The sequence below is a fragment of the Entelurus aequoreus genome, linkage group LG22 (assembly GCF_033978785.1).
Source record: "Entelurus aequoreus isolate RoL-2023_Sb linkage group LG22, RoL_Eaeq_v1.1, whole genome shotgun sequence".
Taxonomy (NCBI): domain Eukaryota; kingdom Metazoa; phylum Chordata; class Actinopteri; order Syngnathiformes; family Syngnathidae; genus Entelurus; species Entelurus aequoreus.
In genome coordinates this window covers 42901730-42916943 of record NC_084752.1, presented here as the reverse complement: position 1 = coordinate 42916943, position 15214 = coordinate 42901730, and the positions used below count along the sequence as shown (strand labels likewise).

The 15214-nt window shown below is 35.8% G+C and overlaps 1 protein-coding gene across 1 annotated transcript in view; it reads right to left on the bottom strand.

Moving 5' to 3' along the window:
* Window positions 1-353: 353 nt before the first annotated feature.
* The window catches only part of LOC133639768 (echinoderm microtubule-associated protein-like 6), a 62338-nt gene continuing 47477 nt past the window's right edge, over window positions 354-15214 (bottom strand). The window contains exons 33-42 of the mRNA XM_062033362.1: window positions 8885-9093; window positions 8668-8825; window positions 8491-8605; window positions 8245-8433; window positions 2761-2933; window positions 2538-2700; window positions 2376-2479; window positions 2163-2316; window positions 1998-2098; window positions 354-1934 (exon numbers count right to left, since the gene is read on the bottom strand). Of these exons, the coding sequence (XP_061889346.1) occupies window positions 1910-1934; window positions 1998-2098; window positions 2163-2316; window positions 2376-2479; window positions 2538-2700; window positions 2761-2933; window positions 8245-8433; window positions 8491-8605; window positions 8668-8825; window positions 8885-9093 (1391 nt within the window). The 3' untranslated portion in view covers window positions 354-1909. The remainder of the gene's footprint in view (window positions 1935-1997; window positions 2099-2162; window positions 2317-2375; window positions 2480-2537; window positions 2701-2760; window positions 2934-8244; window positions 8434-8490; window positions 8606-8667; window positions 8826-8884; window positions 9094-15214) is intronic.

Genomic DNA, 15214 nt, shown 5'->3' with positions numbered 1-15214 from the left:
AATTATTAAATATACTTGTTAAATAAAACCTCTGCCTTGCTTTTAATGAATAGTTAGGCCTACTATGCTACTGTATGTTAATGGTGGTACCTGTAAAATAAAGAAAAACACAATTTTGAAAAACAAACAAAAAAACTGCAGCTCATAATCATTTCCATTGTAGCAGTCGGCTCATAATAAACATCTTTATTCACCAAAATTATAATAATCAGCTCATAATAATTCAAATTATAACAGTCGGCTCATAATAAACATCTTTATTCACCAAAATTATAACAATCAGCTCATAATAATTTAAATTATAACAGTCGGCTCATAATAAACATCTTTATTCACCAACATTTGTGTCCAAGTTTAGATTTTTTGAATGACTATAGAACACACACAATATATATTTCTCACCATATTGTAAAAAGTACTTTTATTATTATTTGTGTAAACATTGTTGAAACACAGTGATGACAAATACAATACAGTACTATCTGAGGACTTGTAGTCCACTTAGAATGCAGTACTATCTGAGGACTTGTAGTCCACTTAGAATGCAGTACTATCTGAGGACTTGTAGTCCACTTAGAATGAAGTACTATCTGAGGACTTGTAGTCCACTTAGAATGCAGTACTATCTGAGGACTTGTAGTCCACTTAGAATGCAGTATGTGGATAATGCATATGTTTAAGAGTTATTTCTTTATTCATAATCATGTTTGAATCAGCTCATATTTTTCCATGCATACTCTGTATACCAGTTTCTCTTTGTCTTCAGATTGCCTGTTTAGACAGGGTCGTAAACCATCAGGAATGTGAACACAACCCTCAAGTCTCTCTTCTTATCAGTGTTGAGAGGAGGGGGCGGGGGGGCAACTCTTTGTGTGAAAAGAGTTGCTTTTTCCTTTGGAATGCCAGATCAACTTGGGCTACGCATTTGTATGTGTTGTTCGAGGCTGGTCTCTATTCTCAAATATTTGACAATAAATTACAAAATACCTATACTGTGCTTGGTGGTACCTTTGAGTTCAGTTTATATGTCATCTCAGGAACTTGGGACTGACCAGCGTTTTACATCCCACTTGGAGGAACATCTGGTCAAACGCAACAAGTACTATCTGAGGACTTGTAGTCCACTTAGAATGCAGTACTATCTGAGGACTTGTAGTCCACTTAGAATGCAGTACTATCTGAGGACTTGTAGTCCACTTAGAATGCAGTACTATCTGAGGACTTAGCTCGCTGCTTGTGCTAAACTAGGCTGGTAAGGTGTAAATAAATATGACAATAACCAACACTGGGAGAAAAGATCATTAGCTAACATGCAAGCAGGAGACAAAATACACATGCCATCTATTCTAGCCTCTCTCATACAATAATAGTATTTGTCAAAAAGACTGTTGCTATGGTAACCATCCAAAAGTATTTCTACCATGAATTGTGGCCCTTCAATATGACTTTGAGGTAGAAGTCCTTGGTGTGGATGAGTTTGGGTAAACAACAAAGTCCTGCTTTGGAGCAATGGTCTGGTTTGGTCGCAGTCCAGAAACATGCTAACGTAAAATACTTTATACAGATGTTATCACATCTACATATTATCACATCTGTAGATGTAGATGTTGTGCTGCTATAAGCGTAACCTCAGAGCGGCGAGGCAGGAACCAAGCTAACGTAAAAGACAGGAAGGAAGCTAACGTAAAAGACAGGAACCAAGCTAACGTAAAAGACAGGAAGCAAGCTAACGTAAAAGACAGGAAGGAAGCTAACGTAAAAGACAGGAAGGAAGCTAACGTAAAAGACAGCAAGGAAGCTAACGTAAAAGACAGGAAGCAAGCTAACATAAAAGACAGGAAGCAAGCTGACGTAAAAGACAGGAAGCAAGCTAACGTAAAAGACAGGAAGGAAGCTAACGTAAAATACTTCATTGACATTTCCACACCAGCAGACTGTGAAAGAAAGAGAAAGTCCAATCTTTAGCACCCACTGGTGGTCAAGCAGTGTGTGCTCACCTGCAGTCGCTCCCGCCGGCGCTGATGAGGAACTTGTCGTCGCAGGAGAACCTGACGTTGGTGACGTGAGCCGAGTGAGCAAAGTAGCGCTTGTGTTTGGCCTGTCAAGACAGCAAAGATGAAGCAAAGATCCACTTCAGAGCAGCAGGACGCTTCATGGCCTACAAATTTGTCGGAGCACGGGAAGTCGAAGAGCTTGATGAGGCCAAAGTCGTCTCCGGTCACCAGGTTGAGGCCGGCGTGCGACACGCAGGCACAGTTGACATCCGCCTTGTCGGCGTTCCGAGGCCAAACTCCCAGAACCTCCTCGGCCATGATGCTGCACACAAGAAGACAGAAACTTGGAGTCCTTGCCAGACTCTCAGCTCTTCCTCCCACCTGGTCCAGGTGGCCCAGGTGATCCTGTCAATGGTGGAGGGCTCAGCCACAATCTTCCCTGAAGGAACCTGGTGGACCTGTCGAGTGTAGGTGCTGCTGGACACCTGGGAGGAGGACACGGTGGTCATGTGATGAGCCAGTGCCAGGGGGACAGACCTCAACCTGAATGTGTTTGCTGTCGGCAGAGAAGTCCATCTGGAGGACCGAGCCCGGGATGTCCTTGCAGGAACCGATGCGGTTGAGAGACGGTCCCAGAGACAGGTCATAGAAGTCCACAGCGCCTTCAAGAGAACCCACTGCAAGAAGGCGACTATCTGGACTGAAACTGGACCACAAGGACAGAGACTTGACTCATGTCCAGGTGCAGAAGGTTAGCGGTTCCTACCGAACATCCTGGATGGCCACACTGCGGTCTCTCTTCTTGCTCCACACGCTGAGCGAGTTGACCGACAGGATGATGAACTCTCCGTTGTCCATGCCGATGGACACCATGTCCCCGTTGGGACTGTAGGACACGCACTTGGCAGGGTGTCCCAGCGTCACCTTGTTCAGCAGTTTCTGACACACACACACATGGACCAAGTCCATTTCATAGTTCTCAATCATTTCTACATCTGACAATAATCTTACTCTACATCTCATATTCATCCTCATTTTCATGGAGGGCGTGCTTAGCGGGGGCTCCGTGGAAATAGAAATAATATATATATATAAATCTTATATATAAGTATGCTGTCAAGGCCTTAAGGACTGCAATGACACCTTATCTGGACCTTGTTGTACTTGTTCTCCCTCACTGGGACAGTGATGCTACTGGGTTTGTTCCGGGCTCCTTTTTGTCAATTTGACTTAATGGTAAATGGGTTATACTTGTATAGCATACTTGCCGACCTTGAGACCTCCGATTCCGGGAGGTGGGGGGTGGGGTGGGGCGTGGTCGGGGGCGGGTCGGGGTCGGGGCAGGGTGTGGTTGGGGGCGGGGGGCGTGGTTAAGAGGGGAGGAGTATATTTACAGCTAGAATTCACCAACTCGAGTATTTCATATATATTTCATATATATATATATATATATATATATATATATATATATATATATATATATATATATATATATATATATATATATATATATATATATATATATATATATATATATATGTATGAAATACTTGACTTTCAGTGAATTCTAGCTATATATATATATATATATATATATATATATATATATATATATATATATATATATATATATATATATATGTATATATATATATATATATATATATATATATATATATATATATATATATATATATATATATATATATATATATATATATATATATATATTTATTTTATTAAACATATAAATAAAAGAAATACTTGAATTTCAGTGTTCCGGAGGCTATCCAGTAGATGGCAGTATTGTCCTGTTTAAGAGTGTCACAACTTTGCTGTTTACGGCAGACAAACTGCTTTACGGTAGACGAAAACGTGACTGCTGTTGTTGTGTGTTGTTACCGCGCTGGGAGGACGTTAATGAAACTGCCTAACAATAAACCCACATAAGAAACCAAGAACTCGCCCTCGATCATTCTACAGTTATAACGTGATTGGGCAGGCACGCTGTTTATATTGTGGGAAAGCGGATGTCCCCACTCAGGTCCGCATGGACCTGAGTCCGGCTGAATTCCAGGAGATTTTCGGGGGAAAATTTATTCAGGGAGGTTTTCGGGAGAGGCGCTGAATTCCGGGAGTCTCCCGGAAAATCCGGGAGGGTTGGCAAGTATGTTGTATAGCGCTGTTCTACCTTCAAGGTACTCAAAGCGCTTTGACATTATTTCCACATTCACCCATTCACACACACTACTGGGTTTGTTCTGGGCTCCTTTTTGTCAACTTGACTACTACGGGTTGGTTTTCCAAAGCTGCTTGTGGGGATGGTGCACCCTGCTGGGAGAGATGCTCCTGCAGGTTGATCTTTTTGTTTATTATTATTTCATTGTATTTATTTGTTGGAGTTCTCCCACATATTTGAGTTGTGTATATTCGATGCTGGCATTCCTCTAGACATTCAGTGGGTGTGGCATGACTAGTTTGACCTGTATTAAGCCTATAATGGTGCTACATCTTTGCCCTATGGCCACTCATGTCATCTTTCTGCAGGAGACTCACCTCAAACCTGCTGACCACTTGGAGTTTAGACCAGGTTGGGTAGGACAGCTCTTTCACTCCTCATTTTTGGGAAAATAGGGGTGCTGCTATTCTGCTACATAAATCTGCTCCTTTTGTATTCTCAAACAACATTTCTGACCCCAATGGAAGATTTGTTATCGTCACTGGTCAAATCTTTATTTCTGCATGTCACATTCTGATAATAATCTTTATTTTTATATATAATAATAATCTTTATTTCTACATGTCACATTCTAATAATCTTTATTTTTATATCTAATAATAATCTTTATTTCTACATGTCACATTCTAATAATCTTTATTTTTATATCTAATAATAATCTTTATTTCTACATGTCACATTCTAATAATCTTTATTTTTATATCTAATAATAATCTTTATTTCTACATGTCACATTCTGATAATAATCTTTATTTTTAAATCCAATAATAATCTTTATTTCTACATGTCACATTCTGATAATAATCTTTATTTTTATATCTAATAATAATCTTTATTTCTACATGTCACATTCTAATAATCTTTATTTTTATATATAATAATAATCTTTATTTCTACATGTCACATTCTGATAATAATCTTTATTTTTATATCTAATAATAATCTTTATTTCTACATGTCACATTCTGATAATAATCTTTATTTTTATATCTAATAATAATCTTTATTTCTACATGTCACATTCTAATAATCTTTATTTTTATATCTAATAATAATCTTTATTTCTACATGTCACATTATAATAATCTTTATTTTTATATCTAATAATAATCTTTATTTCTACATGTCACATTCTGATAATAATCTTTATTTTTAAATCCAATAATAATCTTTATTTCTACATGTCACATTCTGATAATAATCTTTATTTTTATATCTAATAATAATCTTTATTTCTACATGTCACATTCTAATAATCTTTATTTTTATATATAATAATAATCTTTATTTCTACATGTCACATTCTGATAATAATCTTTATTTTTATATCTAATAATAATCTTTATTTCTACATGTCACATTCTGATAATAATCTTTATTTTTATATCTAATAATAATCTTTATTTCTACATGTCACATTCTGATAATAATCTTTATTTTTATATCTAATAATAATCTTTATTTCTACATGTCACATTCTAATAATCTTTATTTTTATATCTAATAATAATAATCTTTATTTCTACATGTAACATTCTGATAATAATCATTATTTTTTATATCTGATAATCATTATTTTTATATCTAGTAATAATCTTTATTTCTACATGACACATCCTGATAATAATTAGTTTTATATCTGATAATAATCTTTATTTTTATATCTAATAATAATCTTTATTTCTACATGTCACATTCTAATAATCTTTATTTTTATATCTAATAATAATCTTTATTTCTACATGTAACATTCTGATAATAATCATTATTTTTTATATCTGATAATCATTATTTTTATATCTAATAATAATCATCTTTATTTCTACATGACACATCCTGATAATAATTAGTTTTATATCTGATAATACTCTTTATTTTTATATCTAATAATAATCTTTATTTCTACATGTCACATTCTGATAATAATCTTTATTTTTATGTATAATAATAATCTTTATTTCTACATGACACATTCTGATAATAATCTTTATTTTTATATCCAATAATAATCTTGCAAAGAAAGGTGTGGTCAACACAATGTAGCGCCCTGGCTAAATGTCCATCCACGGTACTAAACTGTAATCCTGGCAATCAAGTATATTATCACTGGAGGATACACTACTAAGAGGATACAATGAGTCATGCTAACCGCTAAGCTAGAGCTCTCGAATGTAAAGAAGGGTGGGAGGACCGATGCAAATATCGACAATAACGATATCAGGTATGGTATTACCTAATGGTCAATATAATGTTTATAACAAAATAGTTGTTGTTATTGTTGACAAAGTCAGGAAAGAAGTGGACTTCATGATAAATATTATAAGATTTGAGGACATGAACATCCAGAAGACATTCACTTCCTGGATGTGCAAACCCCAAAAGCAGTGAAGTTGTCACCTTGTGTAAATGCTAAATAATAATAATCCTTTTCAACTTATATTCAATTGCATAGACTGCAAAGACAAGATATTTCATGTTCACACTGGAAAACTTTGTTATTTTTTGCAAATATTAGCTCATTTGGAATTTGATGCCTGCAACATGTTTCAAAAAAGCTGGCACGAGTGGCAAAAAAGAGTGAGAAAGTTGAGGAATGCTCATCAAAGACTTATTTGGAACATCCCACAGGTGACCAGGCAAATTGGGAACAGGTGGGTGCCATGATTGGGTATAAAAGCAGCTTCCATGAAATGCTCAGTCATTCACAAACAAGGACGGGGCGAGGGTCACCACTTTGTCAACAAATGCCTGAGCAAATTGTTTAAGAACAACATTTCTCAACCAGCTATTGCAAGGAATTTAGGGATTTCACCATCTACGCTCTGTGATATCATCAAAAGGTTCAGAGAATCTGGAGAAATCACTGCACGTAAGCCATGATATTACGCACCTTGGATCGCTCAGGCGGTACTGCATCAAAAAGCGACATCAGTGTGTAAAGGATATCACCACATGGGCTCAGGAACACTTCAGAAAACCACTGTCAGTAACTACAGTTGGTCGCTACATTTGTAAGTGCAAGTTAAAACTCTACTATGCAAAGCCATTTATCAACAACACCCAGAAACGCTTCACTGGGCCCAAGCTCATCTAAGATTCGACTGATGCAAAGTTCAAAAGTGTTCTATGGTCTGACGAGTCCACATTTCAAATTGTTTTTGGAAACTGTGGACCAAAGAGGAAAAGAACCATCCGGATTGTTCTAGGCGCAAAGTGTAAAAGGCAGCATGTGTGATGGTATGGGGGTGTATTAGTGGCCAAGACATGGGTAACTTACACATCTGTGAAGGCACCATTAATGCTGAAAGGTACATACAGCTTTTGGAGCAACATATGTTGCCATCCAAGCAACGTTACCATGGACGCCCCTGCTTATTTCAGCAAGACAATGCCAAGCCAGGTGTTACAACAGCGTGGCTTCATAGTAAAAGAGTGCGGGTACTAGACTGGCCTGCCTGTAGTCCAGCCATTGAAAATGTGTGAAAGCTAAAATATGAGAAGGGAGACTGTTGAACAACTTAAGCTGTACATCAAGCAAGAATGGGAAATAATTCCACTTCAAAAATGTGTCTCCTCAGTTCCCAAACCTTTACTGAGTGTTGTTAAAAGGAAAGGCCATGTAACACACTGGTAAAAATGCCCCTGTGACAACTTTTTTGCAATGTGTTGCTGACATTCAATTCTAAGTTCATGATTATTTGCAAAAAATAAGAAAGTTTCTCAGTGTGAACATGAAATATCTTGTCTTTGCAGTCTATTCAATTGAATATAAGTTGAAAAGGATTTGTTGTATTCTCTTTTTATTTACCATTTACACAACGTGACTACTTCACTGCTTTTGGGGTTTGTAGGAGTTAGGAGACACACCTTGTCGGCCAGGTCCCAGATGGAGTACATTCCCTTCCTGACGTAGGAGTCAGGAGACCTAAAAGGGCGTACCTTGTCGGCCAGGTCCCAGATGGAGTACATTCCATTCCTGACGTAGGAGTCAGGAGACCTAAAAGGGCGTACCTTGTCGGCCAGGTCCCAGATGCGGACGCTCCCGTCATCGCTGGCGGAGATGAAGACGTCTTTGAAAGGGTGAGCAGACAGACCCCAGATGCTTCCTTGGGTGTGTCCATTGATCATGGTGTTGGAGGCGGCGTTCTTCTCTCCCACCTCCAGGATCTCTCCGTCTTTGGTTCCCACCAAGATCTTACCCTGCGGCGGGAGAGCGCACCTCGAGGAAGGTGTTGAGGAAGGCTGCTGTGGACTTACCTTGGCCCTGCAGACAGATCGCACGTTCTCCACCGGCTGGCCGCTCTCCAACTGGAAGGCTCGACATCGCTTCATCTCCTGGTCCCACAGTTTGACCGCACCGCCTTCCTTGGTCCTGTGGGCCACAGCCGCAGTGAGACCAGCGAGCCAGGAGGGGCGAGGCGGACTTGAACTTACGGACGTTCCTTTCCACCGGTGACGATGAGTCCGTCCCGCAGCGTGGTGTACATGCTGAACACCGGACCACCGTGTGCCTTGGCCACCACCCGGACCAGGAAGTGTTCTCTCCACACGTACACGTCCCCATTGATGGCGCCACTAAAGGTCAGCTGGTTCTACAGGAAACAGACCTGGTCAGAACGTCATCACGGGCGGAAGAAGTCATTTATCTTACAGCGCCAAAGGCCACGGACAACATGGTCTGCGTGCGTCCGTCCTCCACCGAGCCCACCACACCTTTCTTGTACAGAAGGGAGCCTCCCACCAGAGTCCAGAACTTGATGTGTTTGATTCCCACCGACACAAAGTGTGTGTCCGAGTCAGGTCTGAACTCCACCACAAAGATGCGCTCGGGGTGGCCGCCTGTGCTGGTGATCCTGGTACCTGTGCAGGTGTGGCAGGGTCAGATACATCCTGCAGGGGGCAGTAGGACCTTGTCCAATTGGTGAATTCTACCTTGCCATACCAAGTACAGTACTTTTAGGAAGTTATGGAATACTGGAATTCTCCGTCAAACACACCATCAGCAGCTTCCCCATAGTTTCATGGATAAATGGTAAGATATTATTTTAACGTCCTCATTATTGTAAATAATGTAAATAATTCAATGTGATTATCTTGTGTGATGACTGTATTATGATGATAGTATATATCTGTATCTGAATCAATTTAAGTGGCCACCGACTTAAACAAGTTGAAAAACTTATTCGGGTGTTACCATTTAGTGGTCAATTGTACGGAATATGTACTTCACTGTGCAACCTACTAATAAAAGTCTCAATCAATCAATCAATGGAATCCAGTGTGCTGTGGGGCCTTATTGTAGTGAATCACACCTGAGCCATGAATTGATTAACGTGGACCCCGACTTAAACAAGTTGAAAAACTTTTTTGGGTGTTACCATTTAGTGGTCCATTGTACGGAATATGTACTGTACTGTGCAATCTACTAATAAAAGTTTCAATCAATCAATCAATCAATCAATTAGCTGTGTCTCTGCGTCCTTTATAGTGCACATTAGTGGGGTGTCCCAATTCAAAAAAGTTCCAAGTTGGAATCCGGCCTACAAATGTGTTCTTTTCTCCCATTAGCAGAAAAGTTGCATCCGTCCTTTCATATCTCCAAGTTCTTTGCGCAATCAACTCTGAAAATTATTTTCTACATGGCAGCGCTATGCGGATTGGAAAGCGCGTAAGTATATATTTATTTAACATGTAAGTATATATTTATTAATGTATTTATTTATTTAACATGTAAGTATATATTTATTAATGTATTTATTTATTTAACATGTAAGTATATATTTATTTAACATGTAAGTATATATTTATTTAACATGTAAGTATATATTTATTTAACATGTAAGTATATATTAATTTAACATGTAAGTATATATTTGTTTATATATTTATTTATTTAACATGTAAGTATATATTTATTTAACATGTAAGTATATATTTATTTAACATGTAAGTATATATTTGTTTATGTATTTATTTATTTAACATGTAAGTATATATTTATTTAACATGTAAGTATATATTTATTTAACATGGAAGTATATATTAATTTAACATGTAAGTATATATTTGTTTATATATTTATTTATTTAACATGCAAGTATATATTTATTTAACATGTAAGTATATATGTATTTAACATGTAAGTATATATTTGTTTATGTATTTATTTATTTAACATGTAAGTATATATTTATTTATGTATATATTTATTTAACATGTAAGTATATATTTATCTAACATGTAAGTATATATTTATTTATATATTTATTTATTTAACATGTAAGTATATATTTATTTAACATGTAAGTATATATGTTTTTCATTTAACATGTAAGTATATTTTTATTTATTCATTTAACATGTAAGTATATATTTATTTAACATGTAAGTATATATTTACTTAACTTGTAAGTATATATTTATTTATTTAACATGTACGTATATATTTATTTATTTAACATGTACGTATATATTTATTTATTTAACATGTAGTTTATATTTATTTATTTAACATGTAAGTATATATTTATTTATTTAACATGTACGTATATATATTGGGCGGCATGGCGTAGTGGGTAGAGCGCCCGTGTCAGAAACCTGAGGGTTGCAGGTTCGCTCCCCGCCTCTTACCATGCCGTTGTGTCCTTGGGCAGGACACTTCACCCTTGCCCCTGGTGCCGCTCACACCGGTGAATGAATGTTGAATGAATGATAGGTGGTGATCGGAGGGGCCGTAGGCGGAAATTGGCAGCCACGCTTCCGTCAGTCTACCCCAGGGCAGCTGTGGCTACGAAAGTAGCTTACCACCACTAGGTGTGAATGAATGATGGGTTTTTAACATGTAAAGCGACTTTGGGTACTTAGAAAAGCGCTATATAAATCCCAGTTATTATTATTATTATTATTATTATATTTATTTATTTAACATGTACGTATACATTTATTTATTTAACATGTAGTTTATATTTATTTATTTAACATGTAAGTATATATTTATTTATTCATTTAACATGTAAGTATATATTTATTTCTTTATTTAACATGTAAGTATATCTTTATTTATTTATTTAACATGCAAGTATATCTTTATTTATTTATTTAACATGTAAGTATATCATTATTTATTTAACATGAAAGTATATGTTTATTTATTCGTTTAACATGTAAGTATATATTTATTTATTTAACATGTAAGTATATATATATTCATTTATTTAATATGTAAGTATATATATATATGTATTTAACATGTAAGTATATATATATTCATTTATTTAATATGTACGTATATATATATATGTATTTAACATGTAAGTATATATATATTTATTTATTTAACATGTAAGTATATATTTATTTATTCAATTGACATGTGAGTATATATTTATTTATTTATTCATTTAATATTTAAGTATATCTTTATTTATTTATTTAACATATAAGTACATATTTATATATTTAACATATAAGTATATATTTATTTATATATTTAACATGTAAGTATGTATTTATCTAACATGTAAGTATATATTTATTTATGTATTTATTTATTTAACATGTAAGTATATATTTATCTAACATGTAAGTATATATTTATTTATGTATTTATTTATTTAACATGTAAGTATATATTTATTTAACATGTAAGTATATATTTGTTTATATATTTATTTATTTAACATGTAAGTATATATTTATTTATGTATATATTTATTTAACATGTAAGTATATATTTATCTAACATGTAAGTTTATATTTATTTATGTATTTATTTATTTAACATGTAAGTATATATTTGTTTAACATGTAAGTATATATGTTTTTAATTTAACATGTAAGTATATATTTATTTATTCATTTAACATGTAAGTATATATTTATTTAACATGTAAGTATATATTTACTTAACTTGTAAGTATATATTTATTTATTTAACATACAAGTACATATTTATATATTTAACATATAAGTATATATTTATTTATATATTTAACATGTAAGTATATATTTATTTATTCATTTCAAACAGCTAAAAGCAGACATGTCAAGCAGGGGTGACAGTAGTGATATATTATATTATATAAATATACATACAGTATATAAATATATATACAGTATATATATATATATATATATATATATATATATATATATATATATATATATACATATATATGTATATATATATATATATATATATATATATATATATATATATATATATATATATATATATATATATATATATATATATATATATATATATATATATATCCATCCATCCATCCATCCATCCATCCATCCATCCATCCATCCATCTTCTTCCGCTTATCCGAGGTCGGGTCGCGGGGGCAGCAGCCTAAGCAGGGAAGCCCAGACTTCCCTCCCCCCAGCCACTTCGTCCAGCTCTTCCAGGGGGATCCCGAGGCGTTCCCAGGCCAGCCGGGAGACATAGTCTTCCCAACGTGTCCTGGGTCTTCCCCGTGACCTCCTACCGGTCGGACGTGCCCTAAACACCTCCCTAGGGAGGCGTTCGGGTGGCATCCTGACCAGATGCCCGAACCACCTCATCTGGCTCCTCTCGATGTGGAGGAGCAGCGGCTTTACTTTTAGCTCCTCCCGGATGGCAGAGCTTCTCACCCTATCTCTAAGGGAGAGCCCCGCCACCCGGCGGAGGAAACTCATTTGGGCCGCTTGTACCTGTGATCTTGTCCTTTCGGTCATAACCCAAAGCTCATGGCCATAGGTGAGGATGGGAACGTAGATCGAGCGGTAAATTGAGAGCTTTGCCTTCCGGCTCAGCTCCTTCTTCACCACAACGGATCGATACAGCGTCCGCATTACTGAAGACGTCCTGTCGATCTCACGATCCACTCTTCCCTCACTCGTGAACAAGACTCCGACGTACTTGAACTCCTCCACTTGGGGCAGGGTCTCCTCCGCAACCCGGAGATGGCACTCCACCCTTTTCCGGGCGAGAACCATGGATTCGGACTTGGAGGTGCTGATTCTCATCCCAGTCGCTTCACACTCAGCTGCGAACCTATCCAGCGAGAGCTGAAGATCCTGGCCAGATGAAGCCATCAGGACCACATCATCTGCAAAAAGCAGAGACCTAATCCTGCAGCCACCAAACCAGATCCCCTCAACGCCTTGACTGCGCCTAGAAATTCTGTCCATAAAAGTTATGAACAGAATCGGTGACCAAGGGCAGCCTTGGCGGAGTCCAACCCTCACTGGAAACGTGTCCGAGTTACTGCCGGCAATGCGGACCAAACTCTGGCACTGATCATACAGGGAGCGGACCGCCACAATCAGACAGTCCGATACCCCATACTCTCTGAGCACTCCCCACAGGACTTCCCAAGGGACACGGTCGAATGCCTTCTCCAAGTCCACAAAACACATGTAGACTGGTCGGGCAAACTCCCATACACCCTCAAGGACCCTGCCGAGAGTATAGAGCTGGTCCACAGTTCCACGACCAGGACGAAAACCACACTGTTCCTCCTGAATCCGAGGTTCGACTATCCGGCGTAGCCTCCTCTCCAGTACACCTGAATAGACCTTACTGGGAAGGCTGAGGAGTGTGTATATATATATATATATATATATATATATATATATATATATATATATATATATATATATATATATATATATATATATATATATATATATATATACACATATACATATATATATATATATATATATATATATATATATATATATATATATATATATACACATATACAGGTATACATACACACATATATACTGTATATATATATATATATATATATATATATATATATACACACATATACAGGTATATATACACACATATATACTGTATATATATATATATATATATACACATATACATATATATACACACATATATACTATATATATATATATATATATATATATATATATATATATATATATATATATATATATATATATATATATATATATATATATATATATATATATATATATATATATATATATATGTCTTAATTAGATTATCCAAAAAATAGTGCTCGATACCGTGGTAGAGCGTAATATGTATGTGTGGGAAAAAAATCACAAGACTATTTCATCTCTACAGGCCTGTTTCATGAGGGGTTTTCCTCAATCCTCAGGAGATTCAATCCTGAGGTTTGAGGAAAACCCCTCATGAAACAGGCCTGTAGAGATGAAATAGTCTTGTGATTTTTTTCCCACACATACATATATATATATATATATATATATATATATATATATATATAGTATATACACATATACAGTACATATATATACACAGTATATACCGTAATTTCCGGACTATAAGCCGCTACTTTTTCCCCTCGTTCTGGTCCCTGCGGCTTATACAAGGGTGCGGCTTATTTACGGCCTGCTCTTCTCCGACACCGACGAAGAGGATTTCGGTGGTTTTAGTACGCAGGAGGAAGACGATGACACAATGATTAAAGACAGACTTTTCATATACCGGTAGGCTGGTTATTTTGATAACGTACAGGCGAGCACTTTGTATTACTTTGCACCGTTGTATTATTTGTACTCTGCACGAATGCTGTTCGCCATGTCAAAGATGTGAAAGTTTGATTGAATGATTGAAAGATTTATTGTTAATAAATGGGACGCTTTGCGTTCCCAAACAGTCATCTCTGTCCCGACAATCCCCTCCGTGGTAGCAGGAACCCCTATATACTACGCTAATTACACATCAAAACCCTGCGGCTTATAGTCGGGTGCGGCTTATATATGGAGCAATCTGTATTTTCCCCTAAATTTAGCTGGTGCGGCTTATAGTCAGGTGCGGCTTATAGTCCGGAAATTACGGTATATACATTTATATACATATATATATATATATATATATATATATATATATATATATATATATATATATATATATATATATATATATATATATATATATATATATCAGTGACATGCAGTCACT